Source organism: Chlorocebus sabaeus, chromosome X (genome assembly GCF_047675955.1).
Source record: "Chlorocebus sabaeus isolate Y175 chromosome X, mChlSab1.0.hap1, whole genome shotgun sequence".
NCBI classification, from domain to species: domain Eukaryota; kingdom Metazoa; phylum Chordata; class Mammalia; order Primates; family Cercopithecidae; genus Chlorocebus; species Chlorocebus sabaeus.
Window position 1 is genome coordinate 21,799,844 of NC_132933.1, and position 19,843 is coordinate 21,819,686.

Here is a 19,843-nt window from a genome sequence, read left to right on the forward strand (position 1 = left end):
TAGTAACATCTCCATCTGCTGGAACTTTAGGTATCTGCTAATCCCATGATCCTGGAACCAGTAAAAATCCAACTTTTATTTGGAGGCAGAGGCAGATGTTATTCCACTTAATTCCATTTTAACAAATATTTATCACGTGCTTAAGATGTGCCATACCCTGTGCCAAGGGATATAAGTACCAGAACTGATTAAGCTAAACTACCTGCTATGAAGGAGTTCACAACCTGGTGGGGGAGAGAAATGTGTAAATAACTACCACAACTCAATGAAATAAATGACATACTTACATGTTCCATCAATTCTGAGGTTGAGACAGTCAAGACCATTGAGAATAGTGTCTGGAAATGCAGGGGGATAGCTCTTTCCTGACAAAGGATATGTCTCCAGGACCAGCTGCATTTCTGCTCCTCCGTCAAACCAAAAGTTCAGGTGTGGAAAAGGGGTGCAGCTGAGTACTGGGATGCATTCAGGATACAGCTGCTAAATCTAACAACGGTTTATTTGGCACTATAAATGGAGCTGGATTCTGCCTGGAGGCCATAGACTGCCAAATCCTAATTTAAGACATTGCCTTTCAAAAAAATAGAATTAAAAAACTTCTAATGAAAATACCTTATGACTTAAATAATACAGCACACACATTACCTTTAAATATGACCCATAGTATTTTGTCACATATGAGCTGTCACATTGACTCAAGACAGTTATTTCTTGCTGAATGTCTTCTATTTCATCTTCGGCTTCCTCAAGGTCTATGATTTTAATAGCAACGACTTGCTGGGTACGGTTATCAATTCCTTTGAAAACTTCCCCAAATGAGCCTTTCCCAATGCGCTCTAATTTTGTGAACAGTTCTTCTGGATCAGCTATGTTATTCTAAAGGGAGTGGGGAGAGAGAAAAAGAAAGAACATAAACGTTTTGAATCAGATTTTTTTAATGAAGGAAACTAAATCACATAAGACAATAACAAATTTTTGTAAAAGCATACAAACTTCTTTGACTCCCCATATGTGCTTTGTTAGAACAATTGTAATCCCAAACAGGCAGCTAGTCCATATTCTAGTGAAACACACACACTAACTGAGCTTAGCTGATGCTGCTACCACAAACATTCTCACACAGAAAATACAATCGGTGCATGCCAAAACATCAGGCACTTTTTGGAATAAAGCTGCTGATTATACACAGTTTACACATTGATGCAAATGTAGCAATAGTGGGAGAATATCTAACCTAAGCTAAGGTGAACTGTTTTAAGTTTCTAACATTCTGCCAATATTACCTTTTAACTCTCCTCTCTCTCCAACTCGCATATCCCAATCATCTTAGCTATACTTCCAAACCGCCATCTAAATAATACAGACCGCAAAAGACTCCAGGCTTTACAGGTCTTTGTTTTTCTTTAGTTGGAATCTTATCTATGTGAAATGTTATCATCAATAGCTGAACTAAGATTCTATACCTTTGTACTAATTGCTAGTAATCATGAGAAAATGGTAATACATTGAACTTTCACAACTCATCTCACAGTGAAGATCCAGAATAATTTAACACTTCAATAAAATCTGGAATAAGCATAGGCTTTTAAGGTTAACAAATGTATAGGCATGACTTAGATTTATAAATTCACTGTTGTTTCCTGATTCAGAAATATTCTGTATCTTATAATATACAATTTTGAATTAAAATTTTACCCCAAGACAAACTTTATATACTTATACTTACTTAAACTCATATTGCTGGAAATATACTGCTGATCAAGTAGAAACTCAAGATGGCCAACCCTGCCAAAAGCACATTAAGTGCTTTATTAATCAAAAACTTTGAGTTTCTTCAAAATATAGGAGGATTCTCTCAAGTTCTGGTGAGCTATCTGTGTCTAATTTGTCAACTGTACATAGAATATCTGTTCATTTACTACAATTTTACCTAGTTTCATTTCATCGTCAATTTCAGAAGACTATTATGGAGTCAGCGTGTCCCTTTTATCTTCCTTATTAGACAAAGAGGCCACTGAAAATACTGTTTTTCTCTTATCAAGTTCTTTGCACCATGATCACCAAATGGACACACTACTACTCCAGTAAACCACTACCTTTTGAGGTAACTCCAAGACCCATGACTGCTTTTAAAGAATTTCACCAAGTTCTCTTTTTACACAGCCTAAAATACAGTTTGTACATGACCTGTTTACCTTATACGCTTCCCCATTCTTTCTGATTGGATGTTTTTCCATTTCTAAAAGTTGTACTTTCCATATAGAAGTCTCTGAAACTGCAAGCTACTTGTGTATCCCCACCCACCTCCAGTACCCACGTGGAACAAACACATCTTGAGCTTTCCATATGGGCTTTTAAAAATAGTTTAGGCTTCCAGTAGGTTGCAAATGCATTTTCAATGCTCATATTTTGTTATAATACCCTCTCAAAAACTTGAGTGCCATCATTATTGATTTCCTTGGTGTCCTCTTTTACCAAGACCTTGTATTTCATTGTGACTACTAATACATAGTGGCTAACCCACAGTTACCTCTTCCTACTTTTGGTGATGGTTCTTGGTTTTGTAATACCTTGTGGAAAAATTACTTACTACATAGTTTGGTGATGGGTTCACTCCTTATAAATTCCTTTGGAAAAAAAGTATTTCCATTTTCCTGACACAGTTATAAAACAATTCTAAAATTTGGAAATGTATCATTTATTTGAAGACACATAGGATATATCTTCTGATAAGACACTCTGGGAAGTGTATGTATTCACTAACTTTATAACAAGAATCTTCTGTTGTTAAGGAACAAAAATGAAATCTTCATCTTCCTAATTAGTGTTTTAAAAGGATTTCATTGAAACAGTCAACCTCAGGGAGGATACGGCTGTTCCTTGCTTCCTACAATAAATGGGTTCTTGCAAATATGTAAATCAAAAAATGTAAAAACAGGTCACATTTTGCATTTTAAAGAAGCACTGAAGTAAACCCTAATCCATGGATATAGTTTAAGATTTTAAATTGAGGAATAGCAAGTTAGACACAGAAAAAGAGAAAGATCCATCATTTACACAATGTTTGCACTTCCTACTCTTTTATTTTGGGTCTAACACTGCTCCTACAAAACACCAACTTTCAGAGTGGAGGGAATCATGAAAACAAGATTTCACTAATATAACCTCACTTCCCTAGCTAGCTAAGGAATAGAGACCCCTGCCACATTTACTAATTGTGAATCCCTGATAGATAATACAAAAGTTATAATTCCCCCTTCATCATTTTAAACTAAAGTATCCTAAGTCTTTGTTAAGACAGGTTTCCTTCCTGTTTTTAGCACAAGGGCAAAGATCAAGTAAATAAATAGCAAACATCCCAAGGAATGCAATTAAAAGCCACTTAAATAAAGAACCTAGTTTGCCTAATCATTCCCATCATTCTTTGGAACCTCTGAGAAAAGTCAGCTCCCTCTCCATCTAAATCAAATATTCTTTTAAGAATACTGAAATTCCAACCCAAATGCCCATCAATGACAGACTGGATAAAGAAAACGTGGCACATATACACCATGGAATACTATGCAGCTATAAAAAAGGATGAGTTCATGTCCTTTTCAGGGACATGGATGAAACTGGAAACCATCATTCTCAGCAAAGTAACACAAGAAGAGAAAACCAAATACTGCATGTTCTCACTCATAAGTGGGAGTTGAACAATGAGAACACATGGAAACAGGGAGGGGAACATCACACATCAGGGCCTGTCAGGGGGTAGGGGCTTGGGGAGGGATAGCATTAGCAGAAATACCTAATATAAATAACGAGTTGATGGGTGCAGCAAACCAACAGGCACATGTATACCTATGTAACAAACCTGCACGTTCTGCACATGTACCCCAGAACTTAAAGTATAATAATAAAAAACACTGAAATGTCTAAATATTCCTTACCTCTACTGCAAAAATCACAATGTATTACTCTATCTGCGTTTGTATTGCCTTCTCAAAGCTGCCCCCAAAAAAGAGCTCTATGTTCTGTAGCGTCAAATAGGAGGAACTGCTAAATTAACCTCATATTGACTTATTAATGGCAGACGACTTCCACATGGCATACCAAAACAGGGCTACGAAAACGAAAACCTCACAGATCCACCTCCTCAGGACAATCAGATTACTCCTTGGCCCTGTTTTACCTGTTATTTAACTTGAATTTGCACTCTTCAGCTTTAAGTACACTGTTAGAAATTTAAGTCTTATTCAGAAGGTATCATTACCACTAAAACAACAATAACAACAACTATTTAGTATGGAAATACTCTGAAGAAAGTCCAGAAGGAAACAATGTTAGGTGAACATCTTGTTTGTCTTCTGTGTAAAGTCAGGAGCAGATAGAAGGCTTCTTGGATACTTAAACCACAGAAACAGAGAGCTGAAAGAACTCTTACAAGTTCTCTAAGTGCTCTCTGATCCTGGCTATACATTAGAACTGCTTATATCACTTTTAAAATGTGGATACTTAGGCCTTACCCCAAAACTACTGATTCAGCCTATCTGAGACTGGGGCCTTGCAAGCAATACTTCTGAAAAAGCATCCCAAATGATTCCTGTGTAGTCATTTGAATATCAGTCTTGACATCAGCACTTGAGAACCACTAAGCAGATGGATGTGAAATTTGTATCCCTGATTACAGGGAACCAATTATCCTTATTTTTCCCAGGCAAGCATATGGGTCTCATTTAATTTTGTACACTAAAAGTAGACAACTTGGAGATTAAAGTAAAACCAAGAGGACTTTGGCATTTACTATACATACCTATATTTTAAAAAATGAAATCTGCAACACTTCTTCTAAGGACATGTCTCTAAAATTAGCACTGGTGACCCTTGAACAATATGGGTTTGAACTGTACAGGTTCACTTACACACGAATTTTTTTCAACCAAACACAGATCAAAGATACAATATTTCCTGAATGTGAAACCCATGTATAGGGAAGGCTGACTTTTCATATATGTGGGTTCTGCAGGGTCGACTGCATGACTTGAGTATGCACCAATTTGGTATACACAGGAGAAGAAGGTATCCTGGAACCCCGAGGGATGACTCAAGATTAGAAACATAATGTTTGTCAAAACACAAGCAACATACCCCATACTCTTTGTGCACATATTATTAAACATTGTTTACACCCAATATAGTCTATGTATCATCGATAGGGCCTATAATAGGTTAAGATGTGATTGATGACACAGTTTTGAGGATAACAGCCAACACTGATGAAGGATAAAAATTTAGATCTAGCTAGTAGAAAATGGGTCAACTTGTGGAGGAGGGCATTAGGAATTGGTGGCCAGGAGAAACAAGAAAATTGAAGACAGATTCAGAATGAGTCTTGGAGTTCTCACAGAATGGGGACCTGGAGAGCAAAATGTGACAAAGAATCAAGGTAAAAAAACTAGTTCTTTGAATTTGAGCAAGCTAACTAAGATCCCCAGTAAGACTCCGGGACTGAGAGTAAAAACACAATAGATGCAAGGAAGAGGAGGCAGATTTCTCACAGGATTTGACCTGGAAGGGTTCAACTCAGGTGTCCTAAAAGAACCTTCCAGAACTAAGAACCAAGCTGAGTAAGGTTGAATTGTTTTGCACTTGCCTTCCTACCTTAATAAAGCCCATACTATGAATGCTCTAGCTATAAAATAACTTTTTGCATTTCACAAAGACTGGCCCGTGTGTAGGCCTATCAGTGACTCATTGATGAGGAGGAATGTTACAGGAAATAATGAGCAAATAATGTGCTAATGATATCAAGGCTTAAAAGAAGATTTCTTACTTCCTTGAAATCCTCAAGTGGGAACACCAGGAGTGACTTGAAGTGAATACAAAGTGCCCTGACCATCACAGAGAGCAACTAAAAACTTCAGCCTAACAATGTACTAAACTAGAGATACACCTAGTTAGCTACCTGTTTAAATTGATCAAATCAGTTCTCCTAGGCTAGAGATGAAATGCTTTTCTGTATTACTTCCATGTACATACAGTTTCCTGTCATCTAAGAAGCAGAATGCATACAAATAAAAGTCATTCTCTAGTTGGTTTATGAGCCTCAAATTAAATTACTATTCTACTATGATCGCCTGTGTTAAGATTTTTCACTTGCCCTTATGAACATTGCCTAAAATGTTTGCTGAGTGTTTCCTAATCAACATATCATTCTTTTTTTTTTTTAAAAAAAAGGAGATTTAGGCCAGGTGCAGTGGCTCATGCCTATAATCCCAGCACTTCCGGAGGCTGAGACAGGTGGATCGTTTGAGCCTAGTTGAGTCCGAGACAAGCCTGGGCAACATGGTGAAACCCTATCTCTACTAAAAAAGAAATACAAAAAATTAGCCAGGCGTGGTGGCACGTGCCTGTTGTCCCAGCTACTCAAGAGGCTGAGGTGGGAGGACCACCTGAGCCTAGAAGCGCGAGGCTGCAGTGAACCATGATCACACCACTGCACTCCAGCCTGGGCAACACAGTGAGAGCCTTTCTCAAAACAAAACAAAACAAAACAAAACAAAAACAAAAAAACCCACAAAGGAACAGCCTGGGCAACACAGTGAGAGCCTTTCTCAAAACAAAACAAAACAAAAACAAAAACAAAAAAAACCAGAATTTTAAAGTCAACCAGCCATATAACTCTTACTAGTGCTGAGTTGGAGAAAACAGGACACTATCTTTTTTTAAGTGCCAGATATAATCCAAATACAATTGACTGCTCTCTCAATCACAGGCTTTTAGAAATGGAGGAAAACGTATATAGGTCATTCAATTCAACTCTTTATCATCACCATCAGCAACAAGCACTTATTGTATACCCGTTTTGTCCTAAGCTAGGATCACCAAATGGAAGCTATGTAATTTAAGGTCATTTACGTTAAAATGATGGTAAGTCTTAGAGAAGTTAAGAAGAGATACAGAGTCTTGAAGTTAAAAGAATTAGATAATCTTTGAGATGAACAGGAACTTAGCAAACTTGTTGTCCAAAATCTATTTTTACAGGGAGGAAACTATACCCTGGAGAGGTTACAAATTGTTCAAAGATATAAGTAGTTAACTAGTAGCAAAGCTTAAAGTTGAACGCAAATCTCCTGACTGTCATGTCTAAGGTTCCTTCACTACAGCTTGGATTTATTTGTAATTTAAACTATACCCCCTTTTGCTATAAAACCAAAATTATTTTCCATTATAAAGAGATCACACAATTGTCCAATGTCTACTCCGTACTATCCCAATGCTTAAAGAATTTGAAAAATTTAAACTTAAAAGAATTGGAAAAATTTTAAATAGGACTTTTCTATATTTCAACTGATATAATTTTTATTAATATTTTTAAATTGACAAAATTGTATGTATTTATCATATACAACAAGATGTTTTGAAATATACAGCATATACATTGTGAAATGACTAAATGTAGCTAATTAACATGCATTACATGCTATATTTCTTATCTTTGTGGTGAGAACACTTAACATCCACTCCATTTGCATTTTTCAATAATACAATATGTTATTATTAATTATATCACCATGTTGTATAGTATATCTTCTGAACCTACTCCTCCTAACTAAAATTTTGTATCCTTTTACCAATCATTTGCAACAACATGGATGATCCTGCAAGACAGTATGCTAAGTGAAGCAAGCTAGGCACAGAAAGACAAATACTGCATTATCTCACTCACATGTGGAATCTAAAAAACTGACCTCATAGAACTAGAGTAGAATGGTAACCAGACTGTGGTGGTTGGGGGTTGGTGGGAAAGATGTTGCTGGAAATGATATAATTTTTTATAATTATTGAACCACTATGCAATTGATTGGCCCCCATATGTATGCACAACTACCAAATATTTCATATCACAATTTTAAAGAAAAATGATCCGTAAGTAATCTTGACTTTCTGGCATTTCTCAGACTATTTTTTTTCCATGTCAATAACCAGACTGGAATGGGTTAGCCTCTAGAGTGTAGGAGATAAAGTAGTGATGCTATTCCATATCATGATTCCCATAGGATCCAATGTCAAGAAGCCAACAGCTCCAATTCCAGCTTTGTCAGTGATTTGTTGTAGACTTCAGTAACCCTTAATACTAAGGTTTCCAGTTCTGTTCATTAAAAAACCCTCACAAATTGATGAAATTGTCCAGGAATAAAAAACAACATTTAGCATCAACTGTTAATTTTGTGCTAGGTTTATGCAGGCCTAGAATTGTTCAAATGACCATGCATGCTCAGATTACTTTAATAATCAGAAGGATAAAATAAACTCCCGACAAAATTTTCTCAACCTTTGAAGAATGTGATGTTAGCAGAGTAACTTTTTACTTTGTGCAACTTCAGGTTCATATTACAAGTTATCAGATAAAATTTTATGGAATTCTTAAGAGATCTCTATGATTTATATTTCTGAAGTAAAATACTTAGCTCCACTATATTTTGCATATGACAGAATAAGAACTAAGATAAAAATTAAGTATGTCTGTATATGTTTCAAATTAAACATGAAGAATTTGGCTTGAAGTTAAATTTCTTTATGCGGACAGTCATTTAATTTTGTATTTCCATATTTATAAGGACTCAAAATATTTTAACTAAGTGTACAATGAAAATGGTATTAGCTTACCTATTTTTACAGTATACTCACATTTTTACATCTTTATCAAAGTTTATTATAACTTGCCTTTGCAACATAAAGTAGCAATCAAATTCCCAGATTTTACATGCATGAAATGAGATAAATGAAATGTAGTAGGATATGTCATTACATCAACCCTGGGCTTCCTTGTGGTCATCAGACAGCGTTTTATCAACTCACAGTTGACTCCTTATCTTTATCTACCCACTTAAAAGGCAGTTTTGAGACGAGTGAGGCAACAGCACTCCAACCCTGGTCTCAATGGTGAAGCATAAAGTCAAAGGTCTAACACAGTATTATTTCGTACTATTAAGGCAAATGTTTAAACTTTCGGCAATTTTGTGCATAGCAACAGGAAAAACGTGTTCATAAGGCAGAAATAAAATTAAATGTATAAGTACTTTTTCATCTTCTCTTTATTTTATTATTCTTATTTTTAAATGCATCTCATTAGCAAAAATACTTAGAATGGAGATATTTTAGTAAAGGATAACTTCATTAAAATTATTACAAAAGATTTTGACATAGTGTGTGAATAACACAGCAGTTTGAGGAGTTTCTCCTGATTAATAATTTTGAGTCTACTTCATCTTTAAGAACAAAAGAATAATTGATAATATTCTTTCATCTTAATTCCTCCTACTCAATAGAGGATAGGAAAAGAGCTTCCTCTGCCTCCTAACTTGCATTCGTCTTTTTACCTGAGCTCAGATCAGAGGAAAAGAACAAGGAAGCAAGCAGGATACATTCTGGGATGCGAAGAATGCTGTTCTTTACATGTTTGTAAGACAGTTCATTTTACAATGGGGTAAAGAAGAATGAGACATTTCTTTGATTCTATTGTCACTTAACCACATATCACATTTTTCCAAAGAAAAATGAAATATAGAAAGAAAGAGAATAAATTTAATAACTTTCCTTATCTTAAAAATCCTCAAGCAAGAACCAAAGTAATAATAGGCAGCACTTACATTAGCTCCATTTCCCAAATATGTCGGTCTTTATATTCCTGTTATTTTAATTAAAAGAAGAAACGTCAGATTATTTTGTTCAACCAGGTAAATCACCTTTGGATATACGCCCTTTTAAGTGAAAAGAAATAACTACTTTTTTTTTTTTTTTTTTTTTTTTTTACTAACTCTCTGGGATCTGAAGTTCCCTTAAACCTTTAATTATATCCGTGGGTAAAGGGAAGGAAACATCCTGCAAACAATCACATTCTTCTCTCAATAAACCAAAAGTCAAGGCTATCATCACAATAAATGCTGGATGCAAATTCCATTGCATCATTTAGCTAATTCCTCTCTGACCTTACAGCCATTCCAAAGGAAAAAGGAGGTCTGGTTTCTTATAAGTACTACAGAGGTAAAGAGAGCAGAGAGGTCAGGAAAAAATTGACTTAATTTCACTTATCTTGAAAATTACAAGAAATCAGTGATTTAATGTCGATTTCACCATCTGTATGAGGGAGAGAGGTGGATTCAATCTTTAAATTCCTTACTGCTCTGAAGCTGTGTGAATCTGTGAAGTATTAGAAGCCAAGTCCCTTTGTTCTCCTTCCTTGATCACTAGCAATCACCAACCCTAGTTTTGAAACAAGGTAATGGATTCATTGGTATTGGCCATGTGGCCAAGCCTATAACAGCACACAATAGCTCAAATGAAAATTATATACCACTCCATTGTTACAGTAAGAAATTCAAAATCACTAGTAGACCGTATTCAAGCCCCAACACTCTAATACTGTAATGAAGTTGGCCTAGACACCAAGAATAGATAAAGAGCAGCAGAATGAGTCATTGTCCAGACTGATTTCTCATCCTTCACACTGGCCATGTCCCATTATATACACATGACTGTCCCGGAGGAAGTCAAGGGGTTCATACAGCTCATACAGGACCTAAATAAGGACCTAATAAGTTCAGCTCATACAGGAACTAAAGTTCTATTTGTCTTTCTCTCCTTTAGGTGTGAAGTAAATTCACTCAGAACATAAAGTAGTACTCAGAAAGTAACATATATATACACATATATATATGTTTCTCTATATAGATCTATATACATGTTTCTCTGTATATATAGATATATATCTATAGATCTCTCTATATATAGAGATATATATAGATCTCTGTGTGTGTGTGTGTGTGTGTGTGTGTGTATATATATATATATATAAAAAGAGAATTTGAACATCCAGTGAAACTAAGTGTCCAAAGGGAAATTTCCAGGGATATCTTAACATATTTCAGGCCCAATGCTTCAGTAGGTAATACTTTAGACATACAAACTTAAATACAGTGATCCATTAGGAAATGACTCTATTTTTAAATTTTTGAGCCTTTGACTCATGCCATTTTCTCAGTCTACAATACCTTGCTTCTCCTTCTCCATCTCTGAAAATTACAGCATCTTTAATTAAAAACAAAACAAGCCTTCTCATCCCCCTAGGGGAACCTGATTAACCAATCCATTGCTTCATCTTCTGCCCTCCCACAGGCCTTTACTTGTGCCTCCATTCGAGCACACATTTTACTATGTTTGCATTCTCTTTCATTGCCATGACTTTCTATTTTCAATAGTAGGTTTATTAAGGATAGGGCTCTGCCTTACTCAGTGGCAGCTATCCTCACAGTATCCAGTATGGCCCTTTATAGACCATGGCCGTTGGATGATTGCAGGGTATTTACCTGGGGGCCCTCCTAAAATGAAATCTTTGGTGTGTGATTGTCTTTTCATTTGTAACTTGACTTCTGACTTTTGGCGAAAGGGAGATTATATTCAATAAACTGACGGATGTTAACATAGGTGTGAAATTTTAAGTCAATCCCTATTTTCATGTGATTAACATAATAAAAACTTTGCGAAATCACAACTTTGAGATTTTTTTCTTTCAACTGGAGAGAGTTCTTTGGGTTGCAAAACAGCAATTCTCGAAAGAATATGGAGCTATACTCAAAGAGGAGTTGGTAGTAGCCACACACACAAGGATGCATATCAGTGGTATATATAAATCTGATTCTAGAAGCACATCTGCAATCACTATTAACCAGAACCACATGACTACTGTATGTCCTGGAGCATCCAGGATGATTTCATACTCTAATGCAAAGATTAGAGGCCTTGAAGAGCCACAGTTTGCATACCACTCTGCTGTAAATTTCTTTTCATTTCATTGTGCTAAATACATATAGAAATACACATAGAAATACACAATTCAACCAGGCATCAGGTTTAACCATGAGCATTAATGTTAAAATTACAGGAATTATTACTGACTAAACAGGACATTACATAAATATGGCCTGGGATTGATAACAAGACCTAACTATAAAATATTCATTTGGAAAGGGGGAAAAGGCCATACAATGAAAGAAAGACAAAGACTCTCTTAATATATAAATGATAAAACAGGTATCCTAATTTATTCAGGCCATTATTTAATCAAACCCACACAGGGCACTTTGAAGTGACAGATGCTGAGAGCCTCATTTTATGCTATCCATATTAGAGGGAAAATAAAAGGATGTCATTCTAGTACTTTCAGAAATAAATGCCTTTGGTTAGAATCTAAGGCAGCAGCCCCTTATAGCAAATATCAAACTATCATGGGTAATGTTATGGTGAATCTTTAGCACACTTATTAAAATGCATTGGATTAAAACAAAATTGATTTGCTCACTGCCTATCTTTCTTCTAGATGTGGAACTCCAATTAAAATCAATAGGTTTGAAGCTTGTAAGCACAGCACTAAATTATTAACACCATGAGTTCTTTTAGAAAATTAACACTGATTGAAAAAGTGGAATTTTACATAGACTTACCTTTTCATTCTTAATGAGAAAGTGGCTGCAGAATAATTTCCCTCCAACATTTTCCTCCTTAATCAAATCTATATTCTGAACGAATTTAATCAAATAGTATTTACTAAGAGTTACCCAATGGAATCATAGGACTAGGGAAAATTATCTCTTGGGTCCTGCTGGCTTTAACATTTTATGATCAAAAGAAAATGATATTGATGGCATGATGGCATCAATAGCAAATGATTTTAATCTTGGCAAAAAGAGAGGAAGTTATTGAACAAAAGAATGGTCTCTAGTCTTTCAATAACCACCTTTTCATTTTCCCAAAGTGAAAAATATCATCAAAGTCTGTGTTTATGTGTGTGTATATGTGTGCAGGGCTAAACAAATGTTTATTGTTAGTTTTTATTACTCTAATTCTTTAAAAGATTTGGAACAATGCATTAGAATGCATTAGAAGAATACACTTAAAAACCAAGTAAAATGGTATGTGTGTGTGTGTATGTGTGAAATAGTTGTACCTGAAAGCCTAAGAAGAACTACTACAAATGAACAGAAAAGCTCCGTACTATGCACCATGATACAGTCAATATATATGAGAAAGTAGCTTGCATTAACAATACAGGGCTGAGATTTCAGCAGTCTCACTGACAATTTTATTATTGCTGTTCCCTTTCCTTTGCATGGGGAATACCACTCATTTTGGGGAAAAAGCACTAAATATTGTCATATTTTCACTTTCCCAAATAATTCCAGTTCAGAAGACTCTTCTACTTTTTGTTGTGAGTTAATCTCCTCTTGAAGGTCCCCACATTTTCTTTAAGATTTCTGAAACCTATCTCCATCCTACCCCATTGTCCTCATTGTCAATAGCACTTGTAAATATCTTAATCCCAGTCTCTAGAGGTACAAATTCACCCATTTTTACACCCATTGATCTGTGCTGACATTGCTGAAATTACCAAAGCACAAATTAAATGTTTGATAAATCAAATGTTCAAATAGAGGAGAAAATGCTACTGAAATTATGAGATATCTACTAATGAGTTGAATCTTTTAACAAATATCATTTCAAACATAAAGCTATTTCCATGTTCTCAACACACATATGACTAAGTTAATTTTTGCTAATATAAATACAAAGCATTATATTAGTTGATATTTATAGTCCTTGTCTATTTAGAAATCAATTTAACAAAACTGTAATTCTCCAATTGTGATAATCAACATCTAGTACTAAATCTAAATACATGTACAAAAGTTGATCTTTTTCCTTCAGCAAAAAAAATGCTATATAGTCTGTTTAAGAACGTTAAAAAGCAGTAAGACCAGAAGTGACCCTTATAAAATACTTGGCTTTTTAAAAAGTTTTATACTGAGTGATTTCTAGCTGGGGGTGGAGTGGGAGAGCAATGACAAATAAGTAAACTCAGGATGGAGATAAATGACAAAGTTCCTTAATAAGTTCTTAAATTGCTATAGCCAAAATCATCTTGATGGGCAATTCTAAGTAATTAAAATCATTTGAACACTGTCTACCCAAAAAGATCAGTGATCTACAACTTGAGCTGGTTTGTACCGTATTATTTTACAATCCTAACCAGAGAGAAAGTACTATTCATCAAACAAATCCTCACTGCCTACACCAAAAGGACTTATAAAACATTTTGGAAAATGAAACCTTAGAATTCCTTTTGTTCTTTCTTGCCTTGGCTAATTTCATCTCTCCCCTTTCTTTCCCTTATTTACACCCAGTCTGAAAGCCAGCTCAGCTATCTAGTACTGCCTTTCCTGACCACCCCAGCAAGCCTGGCTTGACTCATCTTTCCTCAGAATTTCTGGTCAGGCTAGTAGGGAGCCGCTGAAAGCCTTCAGCAAATGAGTGAAAAAATAAAGGTTGTGTTTTAGGTAACTACATCATGTCTACATGCAGCCTGGAGTCTACTTAATGACAAAAGAATGGTGTGACAAAAGAAGAGATGATGTCTGATATTTTGCAGGAAAAAACACTGATAGAACGTCATGATTAACTGAATACAGAGATAAAGGAAATCAGCAGCAAATTACAAATAAGTGCTGATGGTCATTTTCTTTCCTTTGATAATTCTGTGACATACCAATACGTGTTTCATGGTGGATGGTACCTCCCCCACTAAATCAAGTAGTCAAGTGGCACTGGAAAAGCCTGATTACTTCATATGCTATGATCTAACAATTTTATGCATTTTTGATTAAGTATTATCCTCCTTACTTCAGACAAGGTACCTGAGATGTTAATTGTAGGGTGAAGACACTTACTCAGTACAAGGAGGAAACAAATGTGATTATATCTGACACTTAACACTCCCTATTCACTTTCCTTCTCTAATAGATGTGGCCATCTAATTTTAAATACTGAGAAAAGCAATTAAGCTTCTCCCCTGTCCTCCTTTATATTACTTTATAAAATTATCCCACTTTTATTTTCTTTCTCTAGAAACTGAGAAAAATATTTAAATGTATCTGCATGCAAACATATAAATGTAATTTATCATTCATTGTCATTACCAATACAACATTCTATGTAATTCCATGGTTAAAGTGTATCTCTAAAAAGCAAACAGAAACATATCTGCCTATTTACTCTGATCTGAGGTCTTTCCTTGAATTAAGCATCACAATAATGGAAGCAATAGGCAAGTCAGTTACCTTAGTAAAGTGAAAATCTTCTCTATTGTCATGCTATATCCACAACCTCAGTGAAAGTATTATAAAATGCTTCCTTTCTTCAGATCAGCAATTCTCAGTCTTAATGCCCCAAGGCAGGGATGGGCAAACCTTTCCTGTAAAGGGCCGGATACTAAATATTTCAAGCTTTGTGGGTCAGGTACACTTTACAGTCTCTGAGTCTCTGTCACATCTTTTTAAAATAACCCTTTTAAAATATAAAAAATATTTTTAGCTTGCAGGCCTCACATGACTAGGTCACAGACAGTATTTGGCCCTTAGATATAGTTTGACCACTGCTACCCTAAAGAATTCTTGTATGTAAAAAATTAACTGCTCTATAGTGCATCTAGAATTGGGCTTCCTTATATGTCCTTCTTGAGAGAATTGAGAAGACAGTAACTAAAATCATTTTCTGTTTTATGGTTCAGATGAGGAATTCTGGTTGAGAAAGACTGCATTCAATTAACAAAGCTCCAAAAGCACTACTGGAAGATGGTAGATGATCATTATTTTCCAGAAATACAGGGAATCAAAATATTTGTCAGGGAGAACCTAACAATCCAAAATTTCAAAGAACTTTCCTTTTGTCCAAAGCATAAGCCAAACATTATAGCTTTTCTACCTCTTAGCAGAAAATTCATTACACACAGTAAAAGCATAATTACACATTCATTGCTTCAGTTAAAAATTATTTACATCAAATTCAAAATTTGCCTGGAATGAGTACCTGATCCCTTCAATATATAAAATGTTGTGTGTACCCTGTCTTTTACAAATAATAACCTAGTCCCAACTCCTGAGTAGAATCTCCAAAACTCAGTTTTAGAGCTTAAGGATTACCTATGCAATCCCTTTACTTTACATTTGCAGAGAGGTACACAGGCAATTTCACAGTATAGTGGAACAGCATACACTACATTCTTCATTCATTCTAGTAGTTAGGAGGAAATGATTTAGTGTCCTATCAGGAAAAATAAATAAATAAAGTATCAAGCTCTGGAGCCACTTGGCCATATTAAATAAAAAGTATTCTTTCACAATTAATAGATAATCTTTTCAGGTAAAGAAATTTTTAAAAAATATCTAAAATGTGCTTTATCTTTCAACCAAGATCACACCTATACTATAATTTCATGATGCACTACCATCAAAAATACACCCCAGAGTAATCAAATTAAAACACTTCTAGTTACACAGATTGACCCAGAATCCAGGCATGTGGGTGGACAAAGGGAGAGAACTGTCTCTATCTTGGAATGGGATAGAGAAAACAGTGTGTTTTTGTTTGTTTGTTTGTTTGTTTTAAGCATAAAGACATTTATACCTTTTAAACTACTGTAAAGTTAAAAGTTAATAATGTAAACAATACAGTATGTAGTATCTGCAAATATTCCTAGAAAAAAGTAATTGGACTACTACTATTTAGAACCCTTAGCCAAAACATAAATCAAGTGGTGCTAAAAAGTCATTAGGCAAACTTATTTTAGAGAATATATGAGATGCTACTCAGCCTTGAAATGCTCCACAGAACTGTTTTAATCATTCCCCAAGGGAGACGTTTAATGCCAGAACTTACTGGAAAAATAACAATGATATTAAGTCCAGTCATTTTAAAATGAGCCTCCTCTTTAGCCCCCCGCTCCCCAAAAAATAACAGTTCAAATTAGCCAAGTAAAATCAAGTGAGAGATATTCTGGTATCTTTCTTTATTAATGAAAAGTATTCATTTTGGCTACCAAGGGAAAAAAAAGGCCACCCAAAATGACTCTAAGTGTCTAGAAACAATGTATTGGTCCAATACACATGCTACCAAAATTGCACATCTTAAATAGAAAAGCAACTGTAATCACCATTCCCATTATGTTAGATCTTTTCCCTGATCTTGCACAAGCTTTCTACCAACCAAAAAGGCTCTTTAGACATTTTCTTGCCATAACAAATTAATTATGTAAATGTCACTTTTATCACAAAAGTCACACACAACAAGAAAAACGAATTACTATTACCTCCCCAATTTCCTTTTCTGTTAGCTTTTTCTCATCTCTGCAGAAAGTAGAGAAATTTCCCATTCTAAAAAAATACAGAAAGAATTCTCAATCTTTAAAGCAAAGGATTACTTTTCCCCTTCCTTGGAAATACTGTTTTTCTGTTCTTCCAGAGTCCAACACCTTTTCCCTCACCTACATTTTCTGTTTGCTCATGAGGCAGCAGTAATCCGCAGGGTTTACACCGCAGCCTCCAAAAACGATGCCTGAACCTCAGCAGATAGAAGATCCATAGCAACAGCCGTAATAGTTTTTTTTCACTTGCTATTACCAGAAATCACAGTCCAAAAAGACGACCATGGAGGTGTCACCTATGCTAAAACCTCGAAACTGATTCATTATTTAACTAGCTGAATCCCACGTTTTCATTTTATGTGCCCTTTGAGAAGCCTGTGACAGAGTAAAAAAGATCTTTCAGTGACAGTCACCATTTTTCATGAAGAGATAAATAGTTAAAAAAAAAAAAACAAAAACAGAAAAAAAAACAAAAGAACGCAGCTCTCCCGGTACAAGATTTTGTTTGTCACAGAAACAGAATTCAATGCCTAGTCCCTTCCATTCTCTATCCCTTAGAATCTATAGTGTTAAGTACTTATAACAATTTGAGCTTCAAAATAAGAGCTTAGACAATGGTAAGTTTCTGTGAAGTAGAAGTCATTCGTTTACTGTCCACATATCTCTGATTTTACTAACAAGTAAACAAATATATATCAAAACAGTTCCTTTAATGCAATGATTCTCTGTAAAATTATTCTACCGGAAAAATTAAGCAAAGAATTGAAAATCTTGATAAATATAATCCTAGATAATGTTCAATTCAATCCTAATTCACTAAAACTGCTTAACATTGGTATTGAATTTCACTAAAAACCATTTCCCATGATCTGTACTCTGTATGTTATAGACTGCTGTGAGTTCAATTTCTTCAGGAATACTAAGAGTTTAAATATCAAAGGTAGAAAGAACTAGCCACGATAAACGTGCAACATGTGCTACAATAAAAGTGCATCATGTGTAAAATACTGACAATGCTATTATATATTTAGACATAGGTACATACTCACATGTTTTTACCTTCCAGTAAATGAGGCTTTAAATGAGGTAAAGAATTCTATGTATTTTCCATATATTTTCATATAATAAAAATATTTAGCAAGTCCATGGACACCACAATTTTTAGTGAATACATATTTTTACATAAATTACATTGATTTCCTTTAATTTGCAGACCTTCTTAAATGACATTTTCAAATGATATTTTTCTGCTCCTTGAACTTAGTGACCATCCTGTTATTCATTTTTATTTTGACAATGAATTTTTCTACTTTTAAAACATAGTTGTATCTACTACTAGTATAGTTTATTAAAAACTCTGTAGGCAAATATTGAGCCTTATTTTTAAAAAATAGATTAAAAGTATTTTCAAATGTAAAATATACTTCATGTGCAATACACATTGAGGGTGCATATATACATTCATTCATCTATCCATTTATCTATCATTTTCCCCAACAAATCTTTACAAAAAAGTGTGAGGTATAAGGTAAACATATCAGCATTTTTACATCCAAATAAATTTAACTCCCTGAAGAGGAAGCAAGTCACTTAGGGATTCTAGTGATAATTAAATACAGCTTAAATTATTATTATTATTTTGAGATAGCGTCTCACCCTGTAGCCCAGACTTGAGTGCAGTGGTGTGATCTCAGTTCACTGCAACCTCCGCCTCCCAGGTTCAAGCGATTCTCCTCCCTCAGCCTCATGAGTAGCTGGGATTATAGGCATGCGCCACCACACCCAGCTAATTTTTGTATTTTGAGTAGAGGCAGGGTTTCACCATGTTGGCCAGACTGGTCTCAAGCTCCTGACCTCAAGTGATCCATCCACCTTGGCCTCCCAAAGTGCTGGGATTAAGGCATGAGCCACGGAGCCCAGCCAAACTTTTTTAAGAGAATATTTCTTCACACGCTTTTGCACATCCTCATTGGTGGCAAATCTTTGATTCTGAAGGATGGATTCATTTTTGTTGGTTGTGTGTTCATTTTAGAAATTGAAAAGTGATTTAGGTCCAAAGTTGGTGAATGAGGTGGGTAAATCAAGTTTGCTCACATTGTTTGGTGTTGCCCTACTTCCTTCTCTTATTTTCAGTTCTAATCCTTTGTTTGAACTAAACTCAGAGTTTTCCTATGGGTACCTGTTGGCAAAAGATAATGTATGAATCTGACAGGTATCGAGAATATTTCAGAGAGCAGAAAGGCCATTTAGGAAGTGGTTTGATATTTCTTTAATGATTCAGAAGTGACTTCCTCTCCCTTCCAGGAATTTACATATATAAATACAAATCGGCTTTGAAATGTCAGGATTGTGAATGTGTGTGTGTGTGCATATATATATATATATATATATATATGCAGCCAGAGCTACTAAGTCTGTTTTTTTTTGTGTTTTTTTGTTTTGTTTTGTTTTGTTTTTTTGAGGGGGGATATAATAATAAGTCTAAAAAAGTCTACCTGTGGGGGAAATATTGCTACTTACTGGAATTTAAGATACTGCCATTTATATTACTTTAGCCAAGTTGCATTTTAGCAACTATAAGCATAAACAGATTTCATGTTCTTAATA

At 35.0% G+C, this 19,843-nt stretch overlaps 1 protein-coding gene across 2 annotated transcripts in view; it reads right to left on the minus strand.

The window, feature by feature from the left end:
- The window catches only part of STK26 (serine/threonine kinase 26), a 52,395-nt gene that overhangs the window by 20,568 nt on the left and 11,984 nt on the right, over window positions 1-19,843 (minus strand). For both annotated transcript variants that reach the window (XM_007992717.3, XM_073013397.1), the window contains one exon: window positions 646-876. In XM_007992717.3, the coding sequence (XP_007990908.3) occupies window positions 646-876 (231 nt within the window). The remainder of the gene's footprint in view (window positions 1-645; window positions 877-19,843) is intronic.